Source organism: Piliocolobus tephrosceles, chromosome 9 (assembly GCF_002776525.5).
Source record: "Piliocolobus tephrosceles isolate RC106 chromosome 9, ASM277652v3, whole genome shotgun sequence".
In the NCBI taxonomy this organism is placed as follows: domain Eukaryota; kingdom Metazoa; phylum Chordata; class Mammalia; order Primates; family Cercopithecidae; genus Piliocolobus; species Piliocolobus tephrosceles.
The window spans coordinates 42247694-42271763 of record NC_045442.1 but is presented as its reverse complement, the minus strand read 5'-3'; the positions used below and the strand labels follow the sequence as shown (position 1 = coordinate 42271763).

The window sequence follows — 24070 nt, the reverse complement described above, 5'->3', positions numbered from 1 at the left end:
GGCTCAGGAAGGCGGGAAAGGATAAGAAGGCAGAGGCCCAAAGGCGGACAGCTTAGTGGGCGCCTGGAAGAAGAAGGCAAAAGGCCACCAGCCCAGACCCCGAGGGCGCTCGCGCGCGGGACTAGGCGCCACAGGCCAGGGCCGTCCGTGAAGGGTAGTCTGTGCCTACGTCCTGCCCTCCTGGTACCACTCGGACTATCCCCGTCCGACCCTTTGCAGGGCTCGACTGACATGTCTCCCCCACTATCCGCCCCTAGTCCAGGTTCTCCTGCGCGGTCCCGGTGCGGGGTCTCCTCCTCGTCATCTCGGGCGACACTCTGCAAACAATATGGCGGCCGGGCGGCGACCGCGGCGCCTTCTCTCCGGGCCCTCGGGGTTGACAAGGGCGGCTACCGCCGGCGCTCCCGACCCGCGACGCGCGAGCCCCGGGCGGGCTGGGGAGGCGGGAGCAAGAAACCTGTGGGAGCCGTGGGGAGCCGTGTCCGCGGGCCTGGCGCGCGCGGGGGCGGCCGGCGGGGTCGCGCGGCCTCGGGCTCGCGCGCAGAGGCGCGGGCGGGGGCGGAGTGGCGGCGGCGGCGGCGGCGGCGGCGGCGGCTAGAAGCTGCAGCCCAGAGCCCTCTCGCGGCCGCGGCGGCAGCAGCAGCGCCAGCCCCAGCAGCACTGAGGCTGCCGCCGCCGCCTGGCGCTCCCGCCGCCCGGCCCGACATGAGTGAGGCGAGTCGGGTACCCTCGCCCGCCACTCCGCTGGTGGTGGCGGCGGCCGCGCCTGAGGAGAGGAAAGGGAAGGAGCCGGAGCGCGAGAAGCTGCCGCCCATCGTATCGGCTGGCGCCGGTGCGACCGCGGTAGGTGGTGGGCCGGGGCCGCCTGGCGCCCCGACGGCGGGAGTCGGGAGGGACGGCGGACGGGCGAGGGCCGCCAGGAGGCCCGCGTCTCCTCTGGGCACCCCCTGGCACTCCAGGGAGAGGCACCCAGGCCGCCCTTCCTTGGGCAGAAATCAAAGAGTTGTGCCTCGTGGGCAGCCCAGAATACTTCGCGAGCTACATCTTCCACCCTCGGGAAATGTTGGGGGTGGTCGGTTCCGCTGGATGTTTGCGTTATTTTCTGGGGCTTGGGCCCCCACTTTATCTAAGAGAATTACCTGCATCTTGAGTCGGCATGATCTGTTGGATGAGCATAGGTGTCAGCAGGCGGGAGTGGGTTTTCCACGGAGGTGCCTGCCTGCCTTGGAGGCGCACAGATTTTTGTCCTTTTCTTCGCGTTTCGTTCCCTTCCCCCTTCAGATTAAACAGGCTGTGCGGCGAGTTTCCACTTAATTGTGACCTTTCCGTTGCTGTCAGGGTAGTGGGAGGTAGATGCATCAGTGATGGTTTTATTTTTCATATGGTACAGACATGTGACTCAGGTGGGGGGAGGCTTTTTGAACCTTTTATTTAAACCCAAGTTATCTAAGCTTAACAGGGATGATTTCCCAGCTGTATCTTCGTAAGGGTTATTTGGAGAGCGCTCTCAGGCTTCAAACTACATATTGCCAGATGATGTCATGGGACAGCCCCCTCCCCCTCTTTCCCTATTTTTACTGGTGGTTGTGACTGGTTAATTCGAAGCACAATTTAAAAAAAAAAAAAAAACTCGGCTTTTGCAATTTTTTATTTTGACATAATATTTAAGTACTTTTTGAAAGTTTACTTTGATATATTTAAAGATCATGACTTGTCAAGCAGCTGTGTGTGACAAAATAGTAAAAGTTTAGTGAACATTATACATTTTATTTTTTCCTACTTGCAATTCATTTCTTAAAACCTCCCTCTTAAATGACTAAGAACTTACTAAAATAGCTCACTCTTCGTTAAGTACTGTATTGGTGTTAGGAATAATTTTTGGATTCGGTAGATTTTTCAAAAATGTCTGAGGGCCCTGATAACTGGAAATTGTTAAAACAAGCTCTTTAAATCGATGCAGCAGATTGTGAACAGTAATGATACACATTTAAAAGCGTAGTTACAATTGATTGGTAGATTGGAGCTGGGGTTAGGGATTACCCTGGGAAATGCTTTGAAGGAATTTGTCACCCAGCAGCTTGGAGATCTGATTCCTGCTGCTGGTACCCTAGGTTTTCAGATTTTGTATAGGAAGTCTTCAACTCACAGAATGACAGCAGTTCCTTTATAAGTTGGTTGTTTAAAAGAGTAAATGTATATACTTATAGAAACAGTTAAATGAGTGGGTTTAGGTCCTCAAGCAAACGCTCTCCCAAAAACCTATTTATCTCAGTGTAACTGAAAAATTGCCATTTTTGGAATAAAAATTTGCAAGTGTCGATACAAATCTACAGTCTGCTTTGGGATTTCAAATTTTTCAGATTTTAGAAAGGTAATTAGGTACATATATCATATATTATTTAATACCCACAGTAAGGTCCTAGCCAGTTCTATCTAATCAAGCATATTAATAACTGCAGTGAAATGTATGTGTTCATGCTAAAGGGAAAGAAGTAGCGTCATGTCAGTTCAGATCAGGTGCATGTTTTTGCCACCAAATGAGTTGCAAAAACATTTCAGTTTCAAGAATTTATAGGACTTTGAAATTGTAAATAAAGGATTATGGACTTGTACTACTAGACAAAGAGAAGAATATATTCAAGGAAAAAAATTAAATCTTGAATTAAACTTTGAAAAGATATAAGTTGGAATAGAAGAGGATAAGGATAAATATGAAAAAATTTGAGGTTTTGTTTTGTTTTGTTTTTTGTTTTTTTGAGACGGGGTCTTGCTCTGTCGTCAGGCTGGAGTGCAGTGGCGCGATCTCGGCTCAATGCAATCTCCGCCTCTCATGTTCAAGCCATTCTCCTGCCTCAGCCTTGCTTGTGCCTTATAAAGTCTTTCGGAATCAGTACCATTGATTTTTTATGACAGTTTTTTTTTTTTAACAGAATTTATGACAGGATCTGTGGCAGAATGTGTGTGTGTGTGTGTGTTTGTCAAAGAGAGACTTCAAAGCTAGAATTCAGAGCTATAGCCGTGAAAAGCTTAAGTGTAAAAAATCTATGCTTGGTCCTTAGTCCATCCAAAGGATAAGAAATCCAGGAGAACCAGGGTGGTGGTTGACTTTCACAGCGGCTAGGAAGGCCGTGGTATGTGTGAGGAGGGGAAAGAGATCTTGGTGTGTGAGGTAGGTGGGCAGGGAAATACAGCTTATGGCCTCTTGAGTTGTTTTTCAGCCTCCTGTAGATTAAACAGAGCTCCTAGAGGTTTGCTTATGAACCTAATTGTCATCAATAACTTTTTCTTTGAGACATTCCAGTTATTCTTCCTTTTTGCCCCAGCCTAATGGTTCTACCTGTCTAGTTTGTGTCTATGACTCAATTTGCGACCCTACAATAGTGGCTTTTTCAGAAAACCATTGTGTCACATTTGTAAATGAATATGTATGAATAAAATAATATAAATATTATAAATAAATAGAAGGTCAGTTTACAGTGACCCTAATTAAAGTTGAAGAGTTAGGCTGTATCGTGTACATTTACAGACAGGTGCGGGGTGGGAGAAAGAACGCTGGAAAGGACAACCCTAAAGTGTTTTATCCTAAGACCATGTAAGCATGAAGGAAGTCCATTCCAGCTAATGAGGAGGTGCCTAACACAGTGGTTTCAAGCCTGACTGACCGCAGAGTTACCTTGGTAGCATGTTCAAGTCCTCATTCCTACATCTCACCCTAGAGCACCGGTTTTCAACCTTAGATGCACAGTAGAAGTAATTGAGGAACTTTTAAAGCCATCATTATCCAGACCCAAATGCAGGCTTGTTAAATCAGAATTTCTGGGGATGTTGCTCAGGCATCTTTTTTTAAATATAATTCCTTGGGTATACCAAGATTGAAACTTGACACTCTATATACTGAATTAAAAGCTCCATGGGCGAGGTGTAGGAATCTGTATTTTTTAATTACCATCTCCCAAATCTACTTAGTTTGTGGAGCAGTATTTGAAATGAATTTGTAACAGGTATGGATTAAGTGAACGAGAGACAGCAGAAATCAGGCATGGTGGGGAATTGAAAGAAATGGCAGTGAAAGTGGTTCCAGTTGGAGATGCACAAGAGGCTCAAGATAGAGCCCTCAGAGACTTTCAGTGTTTGGGTCTTTGCCTTGCTGCTGTGGAGAGGTGATGCAAGTCCATGGAGTCAAGCAGAATAAAGAATTTGAAGTAGTGTATGAATATGAAGGGCTGATGATATGAATATTAAATTTACTGAGGTTGATGGATTGGAGTGGAATATTATAAATTAGTTATTGATGTATTGCAGATGTTTAAAAAAGTGGTGAATGAGAAAGAAGAAAATGCTCAGAGGTGGGGCAGAAATAACGGTGTCAGTGAGGACAAATTTGACTTTTTACTTCTGCACCTAATCAGGTGAACAGAAAAGAGAGGTTCTACATGGGGTAGAACCCTCTGGATAGGGTACCAGTACAGTGGGTTCAAGAAAGAGCTAGATTTGACTTAGGTCAGGTGGTGAAGAGAAATGGGAGGAAATTAGTTGAGAATTTTAAAGTGATGTTAGCCTGTAATAGAAGACAAGAGGAGGTGAGCATAATGTGTGTGGAGAGGATTTGATGGAGTTTAGTAACAAGAATGAGAAGTTTGCTTATCAGGTGTGTATAAATGGGGTTGATGGAGTCCCTGGGACAAAATGTAACTACCAATTATTGGACATCTTTTATGTTTAGCTTTGTACTAGGTGCTACAGAAAATGCAAAAAGGCAAGATTTTTAAAAAATGGTCTCTGTGTCAGGGTATGCAGGTTTAACACATGAAAAGCAAAGCAATATGTAAAAGCCACAAAGAGCCATAGAAACAATTTGTACTATTGGAGATTAGAGAAAGGAGATCACTGTATGCAGAACTATGAAGAAAGGCCTTGAAGTAAAGGTAATTATTTAAGCTGGCTGGCCATTGAAAAATGATAGGATTTGGATAGGCAGAAGAAAGTGGGCAAAGTAATCCAGTGACGAAAACAACATGAGCAAGGCTTAAAAGGAAAAATTAGTGAGTAATAAAGTAAGCCCAGTGGAAGCATGCTGGGAACTTGTGGGAGGTAAGAAAGATTGCATGGGGGCTGGAGCCAGATCACTAGGCAGAGAAGCATAGACAGTTTTTTTTTTCCCCCCTGTGGTTAGTGGGAAGCTATTGGAATTTCTGAAATAGAGGAACAACATAATGAAATCAGTGGTAGTGTATAGTTAAACTGAAGGAGGAAGAAAGTGAAGAAAAGAGCTTTGTAGCTCATGCCTGAAGCAATGAGTGCAGCCACTAAGGTGGTGGCCACAGGACAGAGTGTAAGGGATGAGAGCATACACACCATGTGGAACCTAACCAGACAGCAGAAATGAAAGAGAAGAAGCATTAATAAAGGAAAAGGACTCTGAGGTTTCCAGATGAGGTCAATAGCATTCCAAATTAGAGAGAGAAAGAGTGTGTGTGTGTGTGTGTGTGTGTGTGTACGTACGTGTACTTAACAATAATATACCCAGCTAGGTATCTGGAATAATCTTGTATGGAAAACGTTGTGCCCTTTGTTCATTATACTCTAAACAAGAGGTGAGATGGGAAAGAATGAATGCTATGGTGATGATGTTTTAAGTAATTGAAGAAACTACAGATATTACAAATATACAAAATAAGTGTGTATGACAATAATAGCTACTTATTGAGTGCCTACTTTGTGCGAAGCATTTGCCATGTATTCTTTTATTTAGTTAAATAATGGAACCAAAAGCAATCACAACAACCCCGTGAGGAAGATATTTTCCCACTTCACAGAAAAGGAATCTGAGAGTCAGGTTATGTGTACCTTTCTAAGGAGTAGAATGGCTAGTCAGGGACAGTGGTTGCTTTGTAACAGAGATGTTTCTGACTCCTATTCTTTGCCCACTTCTGAACACTCTGTATCTGTGGTCATAGGTAATAGGGGCCATGTGGTACAAAGAAGCTGCACCTATGGCATTAATTCTAGTTTGAAAAAGAACTTGTCGCCCAGTAACAAATTTGTTCAAATTTTTGTTACTGGAGATAGAACAATCATGGGAAAGATATGTTCTAGAGTATCTAATTGCTTGTTTATGGTATTAATAGATTATTAAATTATATGTAAAATCAATCTGATTGAAGCAAAATAGTCCAAGAGACTTAATACATAAAATGGGAGGGCTATGACTGTATAAATACATACCCACCATGTCTTAAGTTTGAGTTGACAAAGTCTCTTTGTCAACTTTATTTTTAACTACAAAGTCATAATGTAGTGCTTGCTTATTTTCCCCTTCATGAATAACCCATTAGGACACAAATAATTTATAACTATATTTAACAATTGGAGAAAAGTGGTTATTATAAATTCTGAGCCAGAGAACCTCCAAAAAAGTCAAATATGATTCTGCTTTGCTGTTTGTAACTCTCCATCTATAAAATGGGGAAAATAATAATTGAACCTACTTCATAAGGTAGAAATGAAATCTAAATTAATACACATAAAACATTTAGAAAAACACCTTGTACAAAGTAAGCACTCAGTTTTAGATGAGATTATTAAAGTCGTGTGTCACATAACAATGTCCCAGTCAATGACAGATCACATAATCTGAAGGTGGTCTAATGCTTTTTCTGTTTACATATGTTTAGATGCATACTTAGTGTTACAGCTGTCTACAGTATTCAGCATGGTAACATGCTCTATAGGTGTTTGTATCCTATGAGCAATAGACTATATCATATAATCTAGGTGTGTAGTGATACTATCTAGATTTGTATAAGTATACTCTGTGATGTTTGCACAGCTACAAAGTTGCCTAATGAAGCATTTCTCAGGAAATATCCCCATTGTTAAGCAATACATGATTGTGTTTACAAAGCAACATCTGTAGCTGAAAAGCTGTTTGTAAGCCAGCCAGCCCTTTCTACTCTACTCCTGTCCTGTGGATTTGGTACTTTCCTTCACAGCCTTCTATATCAAGCATCAGGCCCTGTTTGATTTCCCTATTTTTTCTGCTTTTTTTTTTATATAGTTTTATAGTAAACTCTGACTGAAGTATCCCTTTTTGAGTGGTAAAATGTTATACTGATGAGCTATATGAATAACTACTTGTTTTTAAGTTGATATCTGTAACTTAGAGGGTATCTGTGTGACATTCTAGTGAGCCTTCAGAAAACATTTTTTTGAAATGAATAATTAAATGAATGTGCCTTTTGAAAATAGAAGTTATTGAGATTTTACCAATTCAGCTGAATTGAAAAATCGGTCTGAAATTTGAGTCTGCTTAATATATTTCAAAGTAACTTGGTTTTGTTCTAGATGTTTTTGTTAAAAAAAAAAGAACAAGACTCTTAATTGGTTGAGGAATTTTGACTGGATCAAATTGCATATTTTAAAAGTAATATTTTACTGTTTAAGCATAATGTATTCATGTATTTTTATCTTTTCCTATATTATAAAGTAAATGAATAAAATCTCTGATGCCACCTTGCCTTCCTAATGATAAATGAACTGAAATTTCTGAGCTTCAGGACTAACGTTTGTAGGGCTAATTTTCAGTCATCTATATGATCAATTGCGTTGATTTTTGTGTGTGTGTGTAACAAAATTTTGTTTCAGAATCCACATCCTTATTTCCTAGTCTCCATTTAAAGATACGATTTATATCACTTAAACCAATTCCACCTGGGCTGGTGCTATTTAGGTTGGTAGGGAAGTTTCCACCTTGAAAGTAGCTGAGTTTTCATATCTTAGTAGAAGGATGGTAGAACAAAGTTAGCGTTTCATGATTTTATAACCTACCATCCTAATAGGGAACTGTGAAAAAACATACAAAAAGAGAAACAAAATATCTTTACCCAGGATCAGGGCCTAAAATAGTCTCTTTGTAGACTCTAAATTATATCATTGGCTCCAGGATGGCTCTGATTGGTAGTTTAGGTCAGTTTATTAAAAATTGGTAAAACAGGGTATCTTAAATGATTCTGGTTTAATTTGAAACCTATAAATATGCATTTATTTATCAGTTTTTTTTGTCATAATAACCTTTGTTCAGTATCTCAGGAAGCTACACATTCTTTTGAAAAAGTAGTTTTTATATGCATTACAGATTCCTGAACTCATTGAGACTAAAGGGTGAATTTTATAGACATAGACGTTCAATTTAAAATATTTTAATTCAGAAACTCTAAGATAGTGAGATATGGCTTTTAAAGCATTTCATGATGGAACAGCCAGCACTTACTCCTTTTTTCAAGGATTGGGTTAGAATGGGAAGAAAAATGTTGATCTTCTAAGGCAACTTTTGGAGTATAGAGGATGATCAAAGTAAATTTTACCAGAATTTTGAATATAGTAGCACTTGTTAGTCAATTCAGAAGCGATCATGGAAAACCATGGTTATTCTTACTAGCATTGGTAGAAAAATATGATGAAGAAATTGGAAATTTAAGATTCAGTCTCTTCCTCAGTAGAGGTTGAAAGTAGGAACTCATGTATTCAAATAAAATTTAAAATGAGGTTGAAAATATTTAACTGTATGTTAATAGCAGAACAGGTACTCTAAGTATTTGTCCGTTTAAATATCTTGAGATTATGTTATAATCTTACATATAATCTATGTGATTGTATCATCAAAAAGACTATTGAAGCCCACATTAGGTACTTGTGAAATAAGATTTTTGATTAGTTCTTGTAATTACTACATTTTTCTGCTGTTTGCAACTTTTACTGAATTCTAGTTTAATAAATGTGTAGTCAGCCTCTGCCTAGGGAATCAGGTCTATTATTTATTATGCCAGGTTAAAATATTTTGAGTATTTTTTTCCCTCAAAGAATTCTTAGTGTTTTTCCCTGTGTTCTCTATTTGTACTTATCTTCAGTCTGGAACAGCTAGTTGAGTATCCTGCTACTATCTATTCCTCAACACCCCCAGCCCACTGTAGGCTGTCCACATTCCAGGCCATCATCTTTAGTGTTCTTCTGTAGGACTCATAGATAACATTTACAAAACTCACGAAGCCAGATGTAATAGCTGTGGTCCAAATTTCAGAAGGTTTGTAAAGTAATGTTCTTTAACATTTAATTTAGTCTGGAGTTTGATGTCGTATTAATACCCAATAACTTCTTGATTTGATTCTCTAATATTAATTATTTTGCCATTGCACAAAATGATGCCTGTTGTTTTTCTCATGGAAGTGTTAGGTTGTAAGATTTCTTTTGTATAAGCTGATGTGGCGCAACTGGTGTTTTGAGGATTTACTTTTATTATTCTATCAATGTGTGAAAGTGTCTATGATTAATTTCATGTCATCTCAAGTATAACATGTCAAGAGCACAATTATTTTACAAACGAGAGACTTATTAGACCACGGAATTTTTTTTATGTTGTTTAAGCTTTTATGATTACAAAAAAAAGAAAATCAGGCTGGGCTCAGTGGCTCACACTTGTAATCCCAGCACTTTGGGAGGTCAAGGCAGGCAGATCATGAGGTCAGGAGTTCAAGACCAGCCGGACCAACATGGTGAAACCTCATCTCTACTAAAAATACAGAAAAAAAAAAAAAAAAATTAGCCAGGCATAGTGGTGTGTGCCTATAATCCCAGCTGCTCAGGAGGCTGAGGCAGGAGAATCACTGGAACCTAGGAGGCGGAGGTTGCAGTGAGCCGAGATTGTGCCTCTGTACTCCAGACTGGGCGACAGAGTGAAACTACATCTCAAAAGAAAAAAAAAAAGAAAGAAAATCAGCCTCCCTTTGGCAAAAGAGAATTTATTGGAATGAGGCACATAGAAGCAGAAAACAAACAGGAACAGAGACTGGCTGTTTTTTGTGCCTCTGCTGTTCTCTTTTAGCTGGTCAGTCTTTTCCATATTCCTCTGTCTAAAATCTCGAAAGACCTCTGATTGACTTACTAGGAAGCATCAGTGTCCATCATGCCAAGCCAGCTAATACATGGCTACCCTAATTGCAGATGGGCTGCCTCTTAGTTGAGTGCCTACCTCTGCTCTAGTCCACAGCCATTCCTGCACAAAGAATAACAGCAATGCTATGGGGACCACGAGTGGGGCAATTTAAATAGAAGGGAACATTAGATGGCAGCCATGGTAATGCACATAGTAGATCTTCCCTCAACCTTTGCATTCTAACCCCCCCAGGCTTTTTTCCCCTTCAGTAAAGCTTCTGAGTCATCCTTGCTCATTGCTTTCATTTTCTAACTTCCCATTCGTTTGTCAGTGTATTTTGTATAGTCCCTGCCACCACCGTTAGTTACCCTAAATCTGTTGTCTCAGCTGTCCTCAAGATTTCATAGTTGCCCCATTTCAGTTAGGCACATTTTAGACCTAACCACTCTTCATTATTTAAGATTATTGACCTTTTTTTTCTTTTCTTGAAATTTTATCCTCCCTTATTTTTAACACATCACTTTCTTCTGGATTTCTTATCTCTTTGGTCATTCATTCTTAATCTCCTTTGCCAGCTCATATCATACATCCCAATATTTCCCATAGTTCTGTCCTTATCAGGTGTGTCCAATCTTTTGGCTTCCCTGGATCACACTGGAAGAATTGTCTTGTGTCACACATAAAATACACTAACACAAACAATGGCTGATGAGCTAAAAAAAAAAAAAAAAAATCACACACAAAAATGTATAATGTTTTAAGAAAGTTTACGAATTTGTGTTGGGCCGCATTCAAAGCCGTCCTGGGCTGCATGCACCCTGGGGGCTGTGGGCTGGACAAGCTTGTTACAGGTTTTCTGTTGCTATATTACAATAACCCTGTTATAAAAAATCATTATTTTGTCATGCAAAGCATACTTTTGCCTAGTGAGCATTGGTTCCTTTTGTAGTTACTCACAAATCATGTTGATATAACCCAGTCTAGAATTTTCTTCAAAGATACTCTCTTCTATACAGTGAGGTGTCAAAATATGCCTATTCTTCTGAAATTTGAAGAAACCTTTTTACAATGTTTATTTCATTTACTTTATAATTTATGGTAGGATTTGTTCATTCTCATTATGCTTCAGACTTACACTTGAAATAGCTGTTAACGATTTGGTCATTTCTGGCCCAGGCTGTCATTCCTCTTCATTCCCTATTATTACTATCTCCATTCAAATTTCATTTCTTCCGGTGGGCCTGGTTTAGCTTCCAGTATTTCTGCCCTTTATTCTATTCCCTAGACTGCTACCATAGTGATTTTTTTCTAAAATACAGATATGATCTTGCCATTTCTTGCTTAGAAGTCCTCAATGATTTTTCTCTATCTCTGTGCAGGATAGAATCTATACTCTGTAGCCTGCCACTACCTACCTTCCCAGTCATATCTTGCTGGACCTTTCTCCCTTTCTGATTCTATATTCCAACTACACTGCTCCCTAAATCCTACTGTTGCTTAGTCTTAGATAACATTCATGACAGTTGTCAGTGAAAAAATGCCCTCTATATATTAAATTATTATAGATATTTACAGCTAAGTTAACAAAGGTCTGTTGATGAGGGACCATTTATTATACAAGCATTACTAACCTTCTTTTACAAATTGGTTACTTTCTTATAACTGTCAAATTCGTGTGTCCAATTTGGCATTTGTTTCCACTATTATTAAGATTTTCTGAGAGAACAAAATATACAAATAAGCAAACTTAGCCCCAGTTGTTAATAAAATTCTTATTTAAGCACCCTAATGTATATAAGGAATGATTTACTTTTTCAAATATGTAACCTGTTTAGATTTCATTTTCCTAATCAACATACTAGTTTTGTGTACTTGAACAAATTGCTTCAATTTACCAATGTTATGCAAATTACATAATTTACTGACTATTTTATAGAAAGATACTGTGTATCACTGTGTTATCTCTCTTTTCAATTTTCTCTCTTATCTTTGAGACTCTATAAATCCAGTAGACATTAGAACTTATAGTTGTTGAATAACTGTTAATTGAATTCTTAATTTTTATTATTTGGAGATCCCACAAGTGAACTAAGCAATATTCTTTGAGACCTCTTTTATTAAGAAGAGGTGAAGGAAGGGGGAAGAAAAGAAAAGAAACTGTTAAAGTCTTTCCCAGATGGCTTAGGACATCAGAAGTTTCCCTAAAGTACACTTAGTTGTTCTGCTTATGTAATATTCTCTGGTTGCGTGAATTGCTCCTAAAGCGATTAAATTTAACTCAACATAACATCTATAAAAATAGAGATTACATCAACCACAAAGGGTTGTTGTGAAAATAGGCTGATGTGTTCAGCACACCTACTGTCACATGCTAAGCCCTTAATTAGTGACAGCTGCTATAGTGAGAGACTGTAATGTAAGTGTTAAGAATACAGATTTCATGGTCATTCAAACTGGAATTTGAATCCTGGCTTCCCATTTATCAGCTCTGTGAACATGGGCATGGAAATTCAATTTCCCCATCTATAAAATGGGGTGTAAATACATATAGGAATGTTATAATGTATTAAAGTGGCTACTATAGTAGTAGGTGTATAACAAGTACTCAACAAATGACTTGTTTCCTAACACAGAAATACTAACCCAGACATTACTGAGCTGAAATCTAGCCAAGAATCACGGACCAAGCAAAAACAAATTACAATAAAATCTATGAACAGCCAAAAATGTCACACCAAAAAAATGCATATGTGTTTTTACTTTACTCATGAAGGTGTCCCTCAGGTTCCCATTTAGTGTCCATTACATCTCTGTTGCTTTTTAGGTCACTTTAGGTGAGTCTCAGGCAGTTCCACTTTCCTTTTCTGTGAAATAAAGGAGTTAGCTAATTTCTAAAAGTCTTTTAATTCCAGAGAGTTTTTAATTCTATGTGTATAGTATCTGAAATTTATTCTCTTTGGGCTCTTTTATATTAATTTCTGTAAAAAGTAAATTTAAAGTATAGCACCTATGCACAAGATTCACTGTATGACAAGCTCTGTGATGAACTTCTAGTCCAGTGTGAAGGGCCAATATTAGAATGATTATAATTTTAGTGGAACAATGTAAATAAATTACAAGAATAAATAAGAATGATTGGTTTTATAGAAATGGTGAACACTGGAAAAAGCTTCAGAAACAAGTTGTGATAGGCTATTCTGCATTTACAAATTAGCCCCAAGTTTCAGTGTTTGAAAACTGTTAAGGTTTATTATTGCTAATGGTATAGTCTAACATTGGTCAGGATTGGCTGTTTCACATAGTCACTCAAGAACCCAAGCTAACAGATGCTCTAACATCTCAACTCAGCCTGGATGGTTGCCACAGTTGAGGAAAAGAGAGAAAAGCTAGAGTTTTGCCCCAGTCTTAAATGCATTGGTACTTTCGGACTCAGAAATGACAGATGTCATTTCCACTTGTGGCCTATTAGAATTAATCAGATGGCTCTACCTAACTGTAAGATAATGGGGAATTTAGCAAGCATAAATGCTTCTGCTATATTATATGAGTGAATTCTGAAAAGGTAAATGGCAATCAGTCTGGTGAATTAAGAAGGAGGATATGAAAAAGAAACTCTTCCTCTACTGTGAAAGTGAAGACCTTACCTTCAGAATTAAAAAGTGGATGTTAAAGAAGTTAGCTACTGTATTCTCTTAAGCATCTGGAAATTGGAACATAGTATAAAAACATCTCAGAGAGCTGAGAATAAGCCCTGAGGCAGCTCTATAGCTTTATCTTGGGCTTCAAAGTATGTGTAAAGATTTTTTATATAATTACAAAGTACTGATTAATTAAATATGTACTATGAATTTTATGGGGTTGTTATTTTGTGAAAGATGTGTTAATGAATAGATTCCATGTTTTAGAAGATTGCTGTTACCAGTGCCTAAGGATCCCAAAGTGCTTAGCACTACTTCTTAAAAAAAAAAATCCTGGTATACCCAATCACAGTGCTTAGAAAAAAATAAATTCTAAAGGGTTATCTTTTTACCTGAACTTATAAAGTTACATCAAATGAGAGGATAGCCTTCAGTGAATCAGCCTGTAAGGTATCACATGCATGCTATTTATTAAAAATAATATTTATAGAGATCGCAAAATTAGTATTATTTAAATGCATAGTTAAAGTAGTAGTTAACATTAATGGAGGGTGTACAATGTGCAAGAAACAATGCTAATTATATGCATTATCTCTGTTAAATCTTACAGTAACTCTGTAAGATAGGTACTGTTGTTATTCCCATTTCCAGACTTCTCAATTTGTAAGTGGATAGATAATAAGGCTGTTTTATATATGAGACAGTTAAGTCCTAGAAAAGGTAAGTCAAATTCATATACGTTTTTATCTATTGTCTACTCTTCATCAAATTAAAATCTGTTATAAGTGTTTGTGATTTTTGCAATAAAATAATTTATAGGTAGTAGGAAGTATACTGCAATGTTAACTTTTCTGTTTTTAGGGTTTGGACAGAGGAGCCAAAGGCCAAATTTCCACTTTCAGCAGTTTTATTTCAGCTGTTAGCCCGAAGAAAGAAGCCGCTGAAAACAGAAGTTCACCTGCACATCTTGTTTTCCCTAACATCAAGAATGGTAAATAATTTTTAAATATATTTTGGCTAAACATATATCATTAAATTATTTAAAAAATAGACGTTAATTATTCAGCATTGTTCTGATAGGTCTAGTTAATACAACAAAAAGAAACTGTATATGTATTTACCAGAAGCAGCAAAATCTTTATTTTTAGGTGACTGTTACCTAGAGTAAGAGAATGAAATACAAAACTCATGAATAATAAGCAACTTTGATTAGAGAGGTGGCTACATTATAAATAAAATAATGTACATATATATTTTCTATATTATGTAAATGTATGTATACAAATATTTAATGGATATCCCATATTTGAGCAGTAATCAATAAGAAGACTTTATGGAAAATATATGAAATACTTAGAAATAAACCTAAAAGGAAATGTGTAAATCTATTTGGAGAAAGCTATAAAACTGTTATCTAAAGACTAAAAGGTAGTTTGAATGGAAAAGCTTATAGATATTATAAAGATGTAACATAGGTAAAAAGATAAATGGAAAAAATGTACATTATTTATAGTAGTGATATTTGAAGCAATCTGTATTAGTTAGCTAAATTATGTTAATCTATACTGCAAATATTATGCTTCTATTAAGAAGAATATGATATGTATGTAAAGTGACTAGGAGAAATGCCCACAATACATTATAAAATGAAAAAAGTAAGTTACATCATTATAGGTAGAATATGAATCCAACGTTTTCAAGTTCAGGGAAACCTTTTGTACTTTGAGCATAGAAGGGTGCTCACCAATCTGTTAATGGGTTCCTCAGGGAGGTAGAATTGTGTGTATATTATTAATGTTTCTTATGTAACTCTATATTGTTTTATCACAGGAAATGTACATTACTTAAATACTTCTAAGTTCCCCTCACCTTGTAACAATACAAAACAAACCTTCAAAGGCTTAAATGCCCCTCACACCCTAACCAAGCAAAACAAACCTAGAAATATTTAAGGACATAGTTTCTGGTGAATCACCCATGTCCATAAGCTGCATGTAGTATAAATTATTCTTGCACAGAGATTTTCTGTTTGACATTCTAAGCCAGTGCTAGACCTGTTCTACATTCTTATAGGTTAGTATTTATATTGCCTCATTTTTGAACATTTGCCTTTAATAACTTCTTTCTTTTATTTATTTGCATACACACACACACACACACCCCCCTCCATCATGCCAATATTGCCCTAAGGAGGCACCTTTGAGTTCACACTCTGATTTCTATCTACTCCATTCTTTCTATACTAATGTCTTGATCTCTGAAGTCAGTTAGCCAACTCATATGCCTACAAGTTTTTGAGTGGCCATATTGACTTTTAATATGGTCCACTTATTTGAGCTTCCATCAATGTCTGCTTCCCTCTCATCTGCGCCTGTCTTGTGGAATCTGGACTTACCCCCAACTTGAACTTGGGGTATTTGCATAAATGACTCTGACTCTAGATGAGCAGACCTTTTAGCAGACTTCCTCTATCTTATTAGAACTCCTGGTACTGAATTTTCCTAGCTGTTCTATCTGGATGCCACCTGAATTCAGTTGTGACATGGAGTTTATTTGTTAGGGGCACTGCAGAAGTAATTCTTTCATTGAATAGAAGGTTAGACTACATCTTCCAAATGTAAGCATGTTTATAGTTCCTTGATGTTTTGGGAAGCTTCTCTTACTTTCCAGTAAGATTGTTTTCTCAAAGATGCCTCATTCTTGGCAGTTATTATCATTTTCCTCCCTCTTCTCTGGTAGCAGGACCTATGCTGGGTTTCTCTAACAGCTTGTTTCCCTGTCTGATCAACTGGTATTAGGGAAACTGCAGAAACCCAGCGTGGGTTCACCTAACAGCTGAGGAATGCCTTTCCTCCCTGTGGATCACATGACTAGGTATGCCTGTCAAATTGGCTGTCCTTTTAGAAATATGTGAGAAGTGTAGGAGTTTTACCTACTGTAACAGCTGCTAGTGATGATATCTCTTCAGAGAAACAACCTGGCTGATAAGTGATAGAGGAGAGAAGGTTAGCACTACATCCTCCCTTACTCTCTTGTGTCTTCCTTTTTCTAAAGTTATGATGCCCCTTTCACACTTAATTGAAACATTTTTAAGTAGCACAGAATATCTTTAAAAGAAATGAAGCAATTCTTCCCCAAACTTTTAAAAATGTCTTTCCAGTCTAGGTAGTTCAGAAAAGAGTAGCTATGAACTCTGACATTTACCTTGAGAGCAAGCTCATAGCCAGCTCAGCCCATTTCATGAGTTTAGTAAAACCTTGATATGACATAATGAATTCTGTAGTTTTTACACACCCTGGAGAAAAGCATACTGTGATCTTTGTCACTCTGAAATAGCCAGGGAAGAACAGTGGTCTTCAGCTGAAAATGTGATTGGATCTGTGTTTGAGTCCTGTGATCTTCACAGGTCAAGTACCCCAGAGTTTCACATTTTCTTTAAGAGCAACTTTGAAGGGCAAGTGTTAGAAGAAACCTAGCACAGGGCTTGCTATTTGCGGAAAGCAAAGGACTTGCCACATAAGGATTCCTACCTTAGAAGAAGTATTTTCAAGTCCCAAATAACTCCATCTACAGGTTTCCTTAAAGAATGAACTGGTTTTAGACTAAATCTCTAAGATCTTTCCCTAGGTCAGAGTGGGTAACTTGGATTTGACTTTTCTTAACTCTTCCTATGGGAAGAGTAATTTTTTCTTTTTTATATTAAAGATAACTTTTTATTGAATAGATAACACATGTATGTGTTTCAAAAATCAAAACTATAAAAATAAATATGTTTCAGACATCTCACTTTGGCTCTCTTTTCTGTTGTCTCTTGTATTCTTTCCTGTGGTTTTTCAGGCAAATGCAAACAAATATAAATAAATATTCTCATTTTCCACCTTTGGTGGGTAACTATATATGCATTGGCCAGAACCTTGCTTTTTGTCCAGTTCATGTATTCTAGATATCTTTCTGTATCAGTACATAGAAAACCTCTTTATTATTTTTTACAAATATATTCCATTGTATTGGATGTACGTTGTATTAGAGTAAGTAAACTGGATTTATTTACTCAGATCCCTATTAAAATAAGTGATTTGTGTCCATTATTTTGTTACTGCAGATAATACCATAATGAATGACTCTATACATATGTTGTGTTCATCTACAGGTATATCTATAGGATATTTCTAGAAGTGGGGTTGCTGGGTCCAGGAGTAAATGCATGTACAGTCTCCTTGAGTTTGAATCCATCTGTTTGTTTCCAGGACCTAGCATTCATGGTACATGTAGTCTATACTTAGTTAATAATTTACTGAATGAGGTAATGAATGAGAGGCACTTTTTCTGGGTTTCTGGCATGTTTACCCTGTTGAAATGTTAAACCGATCTCAAGGCTGTAATAAATTCTATAATTTATGTCCAGATTAAGACATCTATTTCACTAAAGATAACTTTATAGAGAGGGGACTTTTGAATATTTTTATAACTAGGCTCATAAAAGAACATTTCACCCGTGCTTTTTATCACAGTTTGACAAACACACATCATTGAACTTAATAAAAAGTACATCTCTAAAATCTAATGAATGTATTTGCTTTATTTGGCTCTGATGGCTAAAGTCCTATGAGTCAGACTTTTTTTTCCTGTCTTTCTTCCTTTCTCTCTCCCACCTTCAATTTTATTTTTTGCCAAATGTTCAGAAAGTCATCCTATAGACAATAATGTAAAAACCACTTGTTATGACTAATCCATTCTGGTCTTTCCTTGTTTCAGCTGCCTGCCACTACTGAAGTAGTCATAAGCAGCACCAAAGTATTAAACTAATATAGGGATCCTTCAACTTGTGTCTCATTTGTTATTACCTGGCTGGTACTCACGCATTGTCAGTTAAGAACCGAGTCTTTGACTCAGCTACTACCTATAACTGCCAATGTGATCTTAGACAGATAACTTAGCCCTCTTGTTTTTGATTGTGTCAAAACATTTATAGAATGAGGAAATTGGGCGTGGTGAGTCATAAAGTGTCATTTTACACCTTAGTTTTATTATTTAAATGGTTAATTTTCCACTATATTGATTTTGCTTGATGCTTGCTGAATTTTTTGTTGTTGTTGTTCTTTTTTTTTGGACATCTTATAGTTTAATGGCTCCTACACCCATGTTAATTTGGTTTTCCATTTTATTATTTGTTTTTATACATAGTATAAGGTTTGGCATTGTTCATTAGTGGGAATAACATGAGTTTTGTAGCTTCTCAGGCTGGGTTTGAATTCTGGCTCTCTAACATACAAACTGTACAATCCTAGAAAATTTAACCTCTCTGTGCTTATTTTCTCATCTGTAAAACTGGATAATAAAGAAGCTACCTGAGGAAGTTGTAAAGATATGGATGAAAGCCTTTAAAAAGTATTTAATTCTATATCTTAGGAAGTTCAGTACATGTTATGACAGTGTATATAGATGAACAGTTTAGTTGTGGAGGAAGGTATTATCATGGGGCAGGAACATTAGTCTTAGCAACTGATGGCACACATTTTAAAAATCCAAAATGTGTTATACATGCAGAAGACTATAATCAACATTTAATAATAAAGTTAAAACCCAGCAACTCAGCACTCAAGAGCACTACTGGCACTATAAAAGCCTCAGGGAGCCCAACCCAATCACATTGTCCCACCCTTCTGTCCAGAGGTTGACTGTTATTCCCTTTTTTATAGTTCCCTCTGTATGAATGAGTCCTGAGGAACAAAGGACACCTCTTGGGACGTGTGGAAGAGCTGCAGTTGAGACTATTAGATGTCTGTCAGAAAGACTCCTCTAACTGTCAAAAGTACTATAGGTTCAATCTGTGAGGTAACCTGAATGTCGTTAGCTGAGTCAGCAGAGTAAGAAGAGAACAGGGACTTCTTGACCCCCCAAAGCCAGGAATAAGAAGTAGGCTCATCTGTACATTCTGTCTTCAGTTTAAAAAGAGTACAAAGGCAGTCAGGGCCTTGGTGATGACAAGTATCAACATTGCTAAATTTCAGGCCACTCAGTTTCAGTCTGTATGGAGTGCAGCTCCCACCTCAGACCACCGTGATTCCTGTTCCTTTGAATCAGATGTCTGTCTACCTCTGTCTCTGTCTCTCTGGAAGCTTGTCGAGCCATCTCTTGTCTTGGAAGTTTTGAAATTGCACAGCGTTGTGCCTTGGTGTGGGTTTGTATTCATCTCTTGTGCTATATACTCGGGTCTAGCAGCTTCATGTCCTTAAATCCCAGAAAAGTTTCTTGAATTATTTTGTTGATGATGATCCTCTGTTTTTTCTGTACTTTCTTTCTGGATCGCCTGTTATTCAAAAGCCAGACTTTCTGGACTCTTAATTTTCTTTTTACTTGTATTTCTCTTTTCTTTTGCTTTATGATTTAGGAAATTTTCTCAAAACTCTTCTATTGAGTATCTTACTTCTACTATTAGGCCTTTAATTGTGAAGAATTTTTCCCCTCTGAATCTTTTTTTTATAGTACCCTTTTGTTTCATGGTTGTATTATCTTTTATTCCTCTGAGAAAGCTAGTAATAGGTTTAAAATTTTTTTTCTTCTCCCTGCATGGTTTCTGATTTCTCCACGTTGCTTTTGTCTCTTTGTTTTGGTCTCTGTCCTCCATATTAGAGGCTGTCATCAGAAGTTTGGTAGTCTTTGATTTTCTGCTCATGGTTAATGAGGGAACCAAGATGGATGTTTGGAAGGTGAGGCATAAATAAGATTTGTTGACCATAAGCTTTATTATGAGGCAATTTGGGTGGCCTCTTGATTGAGGAACCCTGATGTCCGTATCTTTAGTTATTTCTTCTTAGCCTAATCAGATTCCCCATGAAAGTGTCTTCTGTCTGAGGGAAGGGCAGGGTAAGTATTCCGTTTGTGGGGAGGAGGAGATTGGGAGTCTCTCTTGACTGGTCAGTCACTTAGTATTAAGTAATTAGTTGTTTGCTGCTACTGTGTCTTGGTATAGTTTTTATAACCTCATCTGTGTCTGGCATTCCCTAGTCCAAAGCTCCTCTGTTTTACTCTCTCCAAATAATAGAAATTTCCAGACTTCTGCATGAGTAGGGATGGAGGAGGGATAGTCGTGTAGTGGCAAGGAAGACATCTAGGGAGCTAACTTTTATTCAGTTTTTACCATAGTTCTTATTTTTGCCTTCCCCGTTATATTCCCAGTTCCTGATTCTGTGCCCTTTAAGAATTTTGCAGTGTAAATCGTTACTTTGTGATTTCCTTATTGGGGCTTGTATTTAGCTGTCTCAGGGATATTAAACCAATTTTCACTGACCTCTCTGCTTCCTAGTTTTTTACCTTTGAGGCTACGGCTATTTCACCTGTTCTGTTTGTCCTTATAGATTTATATCTTTAAACAACAACAGAACCTTTTACTGTAGTTAAAATGGAATTTTGGGAGGAATTAAAATGTGCTCAGTCTGCCATCTTAACCCAAAAAAACCTCCATTTGTTTCTTTAACAGATAAGGAGTATGAGATTCTGAGAGATTACATGATTTCTGTTTATACATGTTCCAGTATCTATTGTGTATATAATAATAAACCTCTCTAAAATTTAGTGGCTTAAAATACCAGCAATGTTTATTTTATTTACAAATACATAATCAGAGGGGACAGCTCATCTTGGTTCTCCTGAGCATTAGTTGAGGCGGCTTGAATACTGAGAGCTGGAATCACCTGAAGGCTTGGTCACTTCCATGCCTGATGATTGATGCTGGTTGTAGGCTTGGACCTTAGATGAAATACCTACATATGGCCTTTTCAGGTGGCTCTTGGCATCCTCACAGCATGGTGACGGAATTCCAGGGACAAACGTCTCGAAAGAGAGAGCCAAGCACAAATGTTATTGCCTTTTAATAACCTACTCATGCAGCTCCACTTCTGCCACTTTTGTTGATTAGCAAGGAGTCATTAAGGCTGGCTCATATTCAAAGGGGGGAGAATTAGACTCCATCTTTTCTTGGGGGCAGTATAAAATAATTTATAGACATAATGTAGATCCAGAAAAAGAAGACAAGTTTGGTTGGATGGTTGTTCTTTTTTTTGGTTGTTTTGTTTTTTGTTGTTGTTTTTTTCAGATATTTTCTTATACCATGTTATAAGACAGAAATTCATAATTAAAAATCAGTTTTTTATAATATATAACATATACATTGTAAGTTTCCATACTTCCTGAATTTCTCTGTTACAGGCCATTATCTAGGTCACACTGTCAGAGAATTTTGAAACTTTTTGGTAGGTTTATGAGTCTTTTCTATTTTGTTCTTGAATAGTTGTAGAGATGAAAGTGATCTAAGAAATGATATAAACTCTAGTGGTTTTTAAACTTATTTTTGTTCTTGTTTTTGATTGTGACAAAACACTTCTAAAAAAATACAATTTATTAGAGCATAATTATATTAAGCAGAGTTGCTGTGAGTAAAACTGTTCATTCAGCACCATTCCCCTGAGGTAGACCTTGAAATTCTTTTTTGAAACCTTAGGAACAACTGACTTAAGCCATCTTCTTTCTTTTTTTTTTTTCTTTAAGTTCTGGGATACATGTGCAGAACGTGCAGGTTTGTTACGTAGTTATACACGTGCCTTGGTTTCCTGCACCCATCAACCCGTCATCTACATTACGTATTTCTCCTGATGCTATCCCTTCCCTAGTCCCCCACTCACTGACAGGTCCTGGGGTATGATGTTCTCCTTCCTGTATCCATGTGTTCTCATTGTTCAACTCCCACTTATGAGTGAGAACATGCAGTGTTTTCTTTTCTATTCCTGTGTTAGTTTGCTGAGAATGATGGTTTCCGGCTTCATCCATGTCCCTGCAAAGGGGCATGCTGCATAGTATTCCATGGTGCATATGTGCCATGTTTTCTTTATCCAGTCCATCATTGATGAGCATTTGGGTTGGTTCCCAGTCTTTGCTATTGCGAACAATGCTGTAATAAACATACGTGTGCATGTGTCTTTATTGTAGAATTATTTATCATCCTTTGGGTATATACCCAGTAATAGGATTGTTGGGTCAAATGGTATTTCTGGTTCTAGATCCTTGAGGAATCGCCACACCGTCTTCCACAATGGTTGAACTAATTTACACTCCCACCAACAGTGTAAAAGTGTTCCTATTTCTTCACATCCTCTCCAGCATCTGTTGTTTCCTGACTTTTTACTGATCGCCTTTCTAACTGGCATGAGATGGTATCTCATTGTGGTTTTGATTTACATTTCTCTAATGACCAGTAATAATGAACTTTTTTTCATATGTTTGTTGGCTGCATAAATTTCTTCTTTTGAGAAGTATCTGTTCATACCCTTTGCCTACTTTTTGATGGGGTGGGTTGATTTTTCTTGTAAATTTGTTTAAGTTCCTTGCAGATTCTGGATACTAGTCCTTTGTCAGTTGGATAGATTGCAAACATTTTCTCTCATTCTGTAGGTTGCCTCTTCACTCTGATAATAGTTTCTTTTGCTGTGCAGGAACTCTTTAGTTTAATTAGATGCCATTTGTCAATTTTGGCTTTTGTTGCCATTGCTTTTGGTGTTTTAGTCATGAAGTATTTGCCCATGCCTATGTCCTGAATGGTATTGTCTAGGTTTTCTTCTAGGGTTTTTATGGTATTAGGTTTTATGTTTAAGTCTTTAATTCAGCTAGAGTTAATTTTTGTATGAGCTGTAAGGAAGGAGTCTGTGTTTCAGTTTTCTGCATATGGCTAGCCAGTTTTCCCAGCACCATTTATTGAACAGGGAATCCTTTCCCCATTGCTTGTTTTTGTTAGGTTTGTCAATGATCAGATTATTGTAGATGTGTGGCATTATTTCTGAGGCCTCTGTTCTGTTCTATTGGTCTGTATATCTGTTTTGGTACCAGTATCTGTTGTTTTGGTTACTGTAACCTTGTAGTATAGTTTGAAGTCAGGTAGGATGATGCCTCCAGCTTTGTTCTTTTTGCTTAGGATTGTCTTGGCTATACGGGCTCTCTTTTGGTTCCATATGAAATGTAAAGTAGTTTTATCTAATTCTGTGAAGAAAGTCAATGGTAGCATGATGGGGATAGCATTGAATCTATAAATTACTTTGGGCAGTATGACCATTTTCATGATATTGATTCTTCCAATCCATGAGCATGGAATGTTTTTCCCTTTGTGTGCTATCTTCTTTCCTTGAGCAGTGATTTGTAGTTCTCCATAAAGAGGTCCTTCACATCTTTTGTAAGTTGTATTGCTAGGTATTTTATTCTCTTTGTAGCAATTGTAAATGGGAGTTCACTCATGATTTGGCTCTATTTTTGGTGTATAGGAATGCTTGTGATTTTTGCACCTTGATTTTGTATCCTGCAACTTTGCTGAAGTTGCATAGCAGCAAACGATACTGGCCTCATAAAATCAGTTAGGGAGGAGTTCCTCTTTTTCTATTGTTTAGAGTAGTTTCAAAAGGAATGGTAACAGCTCCTCTTTGTACCTCTGGTAGAATTCACCTGTGACTCTGTCTGGTCC

The 24070-nt window shown here is 37.7% G+C and overlaps 1 protein-coding gene across 1 annotated transcript in view; it reads left to right on the top strand.

The window, feature by feature from the left end:
- Positions 1–542: 542 nt before the first annotated feature.
- HECTD2 (HECT domain E3 ubiquitin protein ligase 2) overlaps positions 543–24070 on the top strand; it is a 90778-nt gene continuing 67250 nt past the window's right edge. Inside the window, exons 1-2 of the mRNA XM_023226326.2 lie at positions 543–843; positions 14428–14557. Coding sequence (XP_023082094.1) covers positions 706–843; positions 14428–14557 — 268 coding nt within the window. The 5' untranslated portion in view covers positions 543–705. The remainder of the gene's footprint in view (positions 844–14427; positions 14558–24070) is intronic.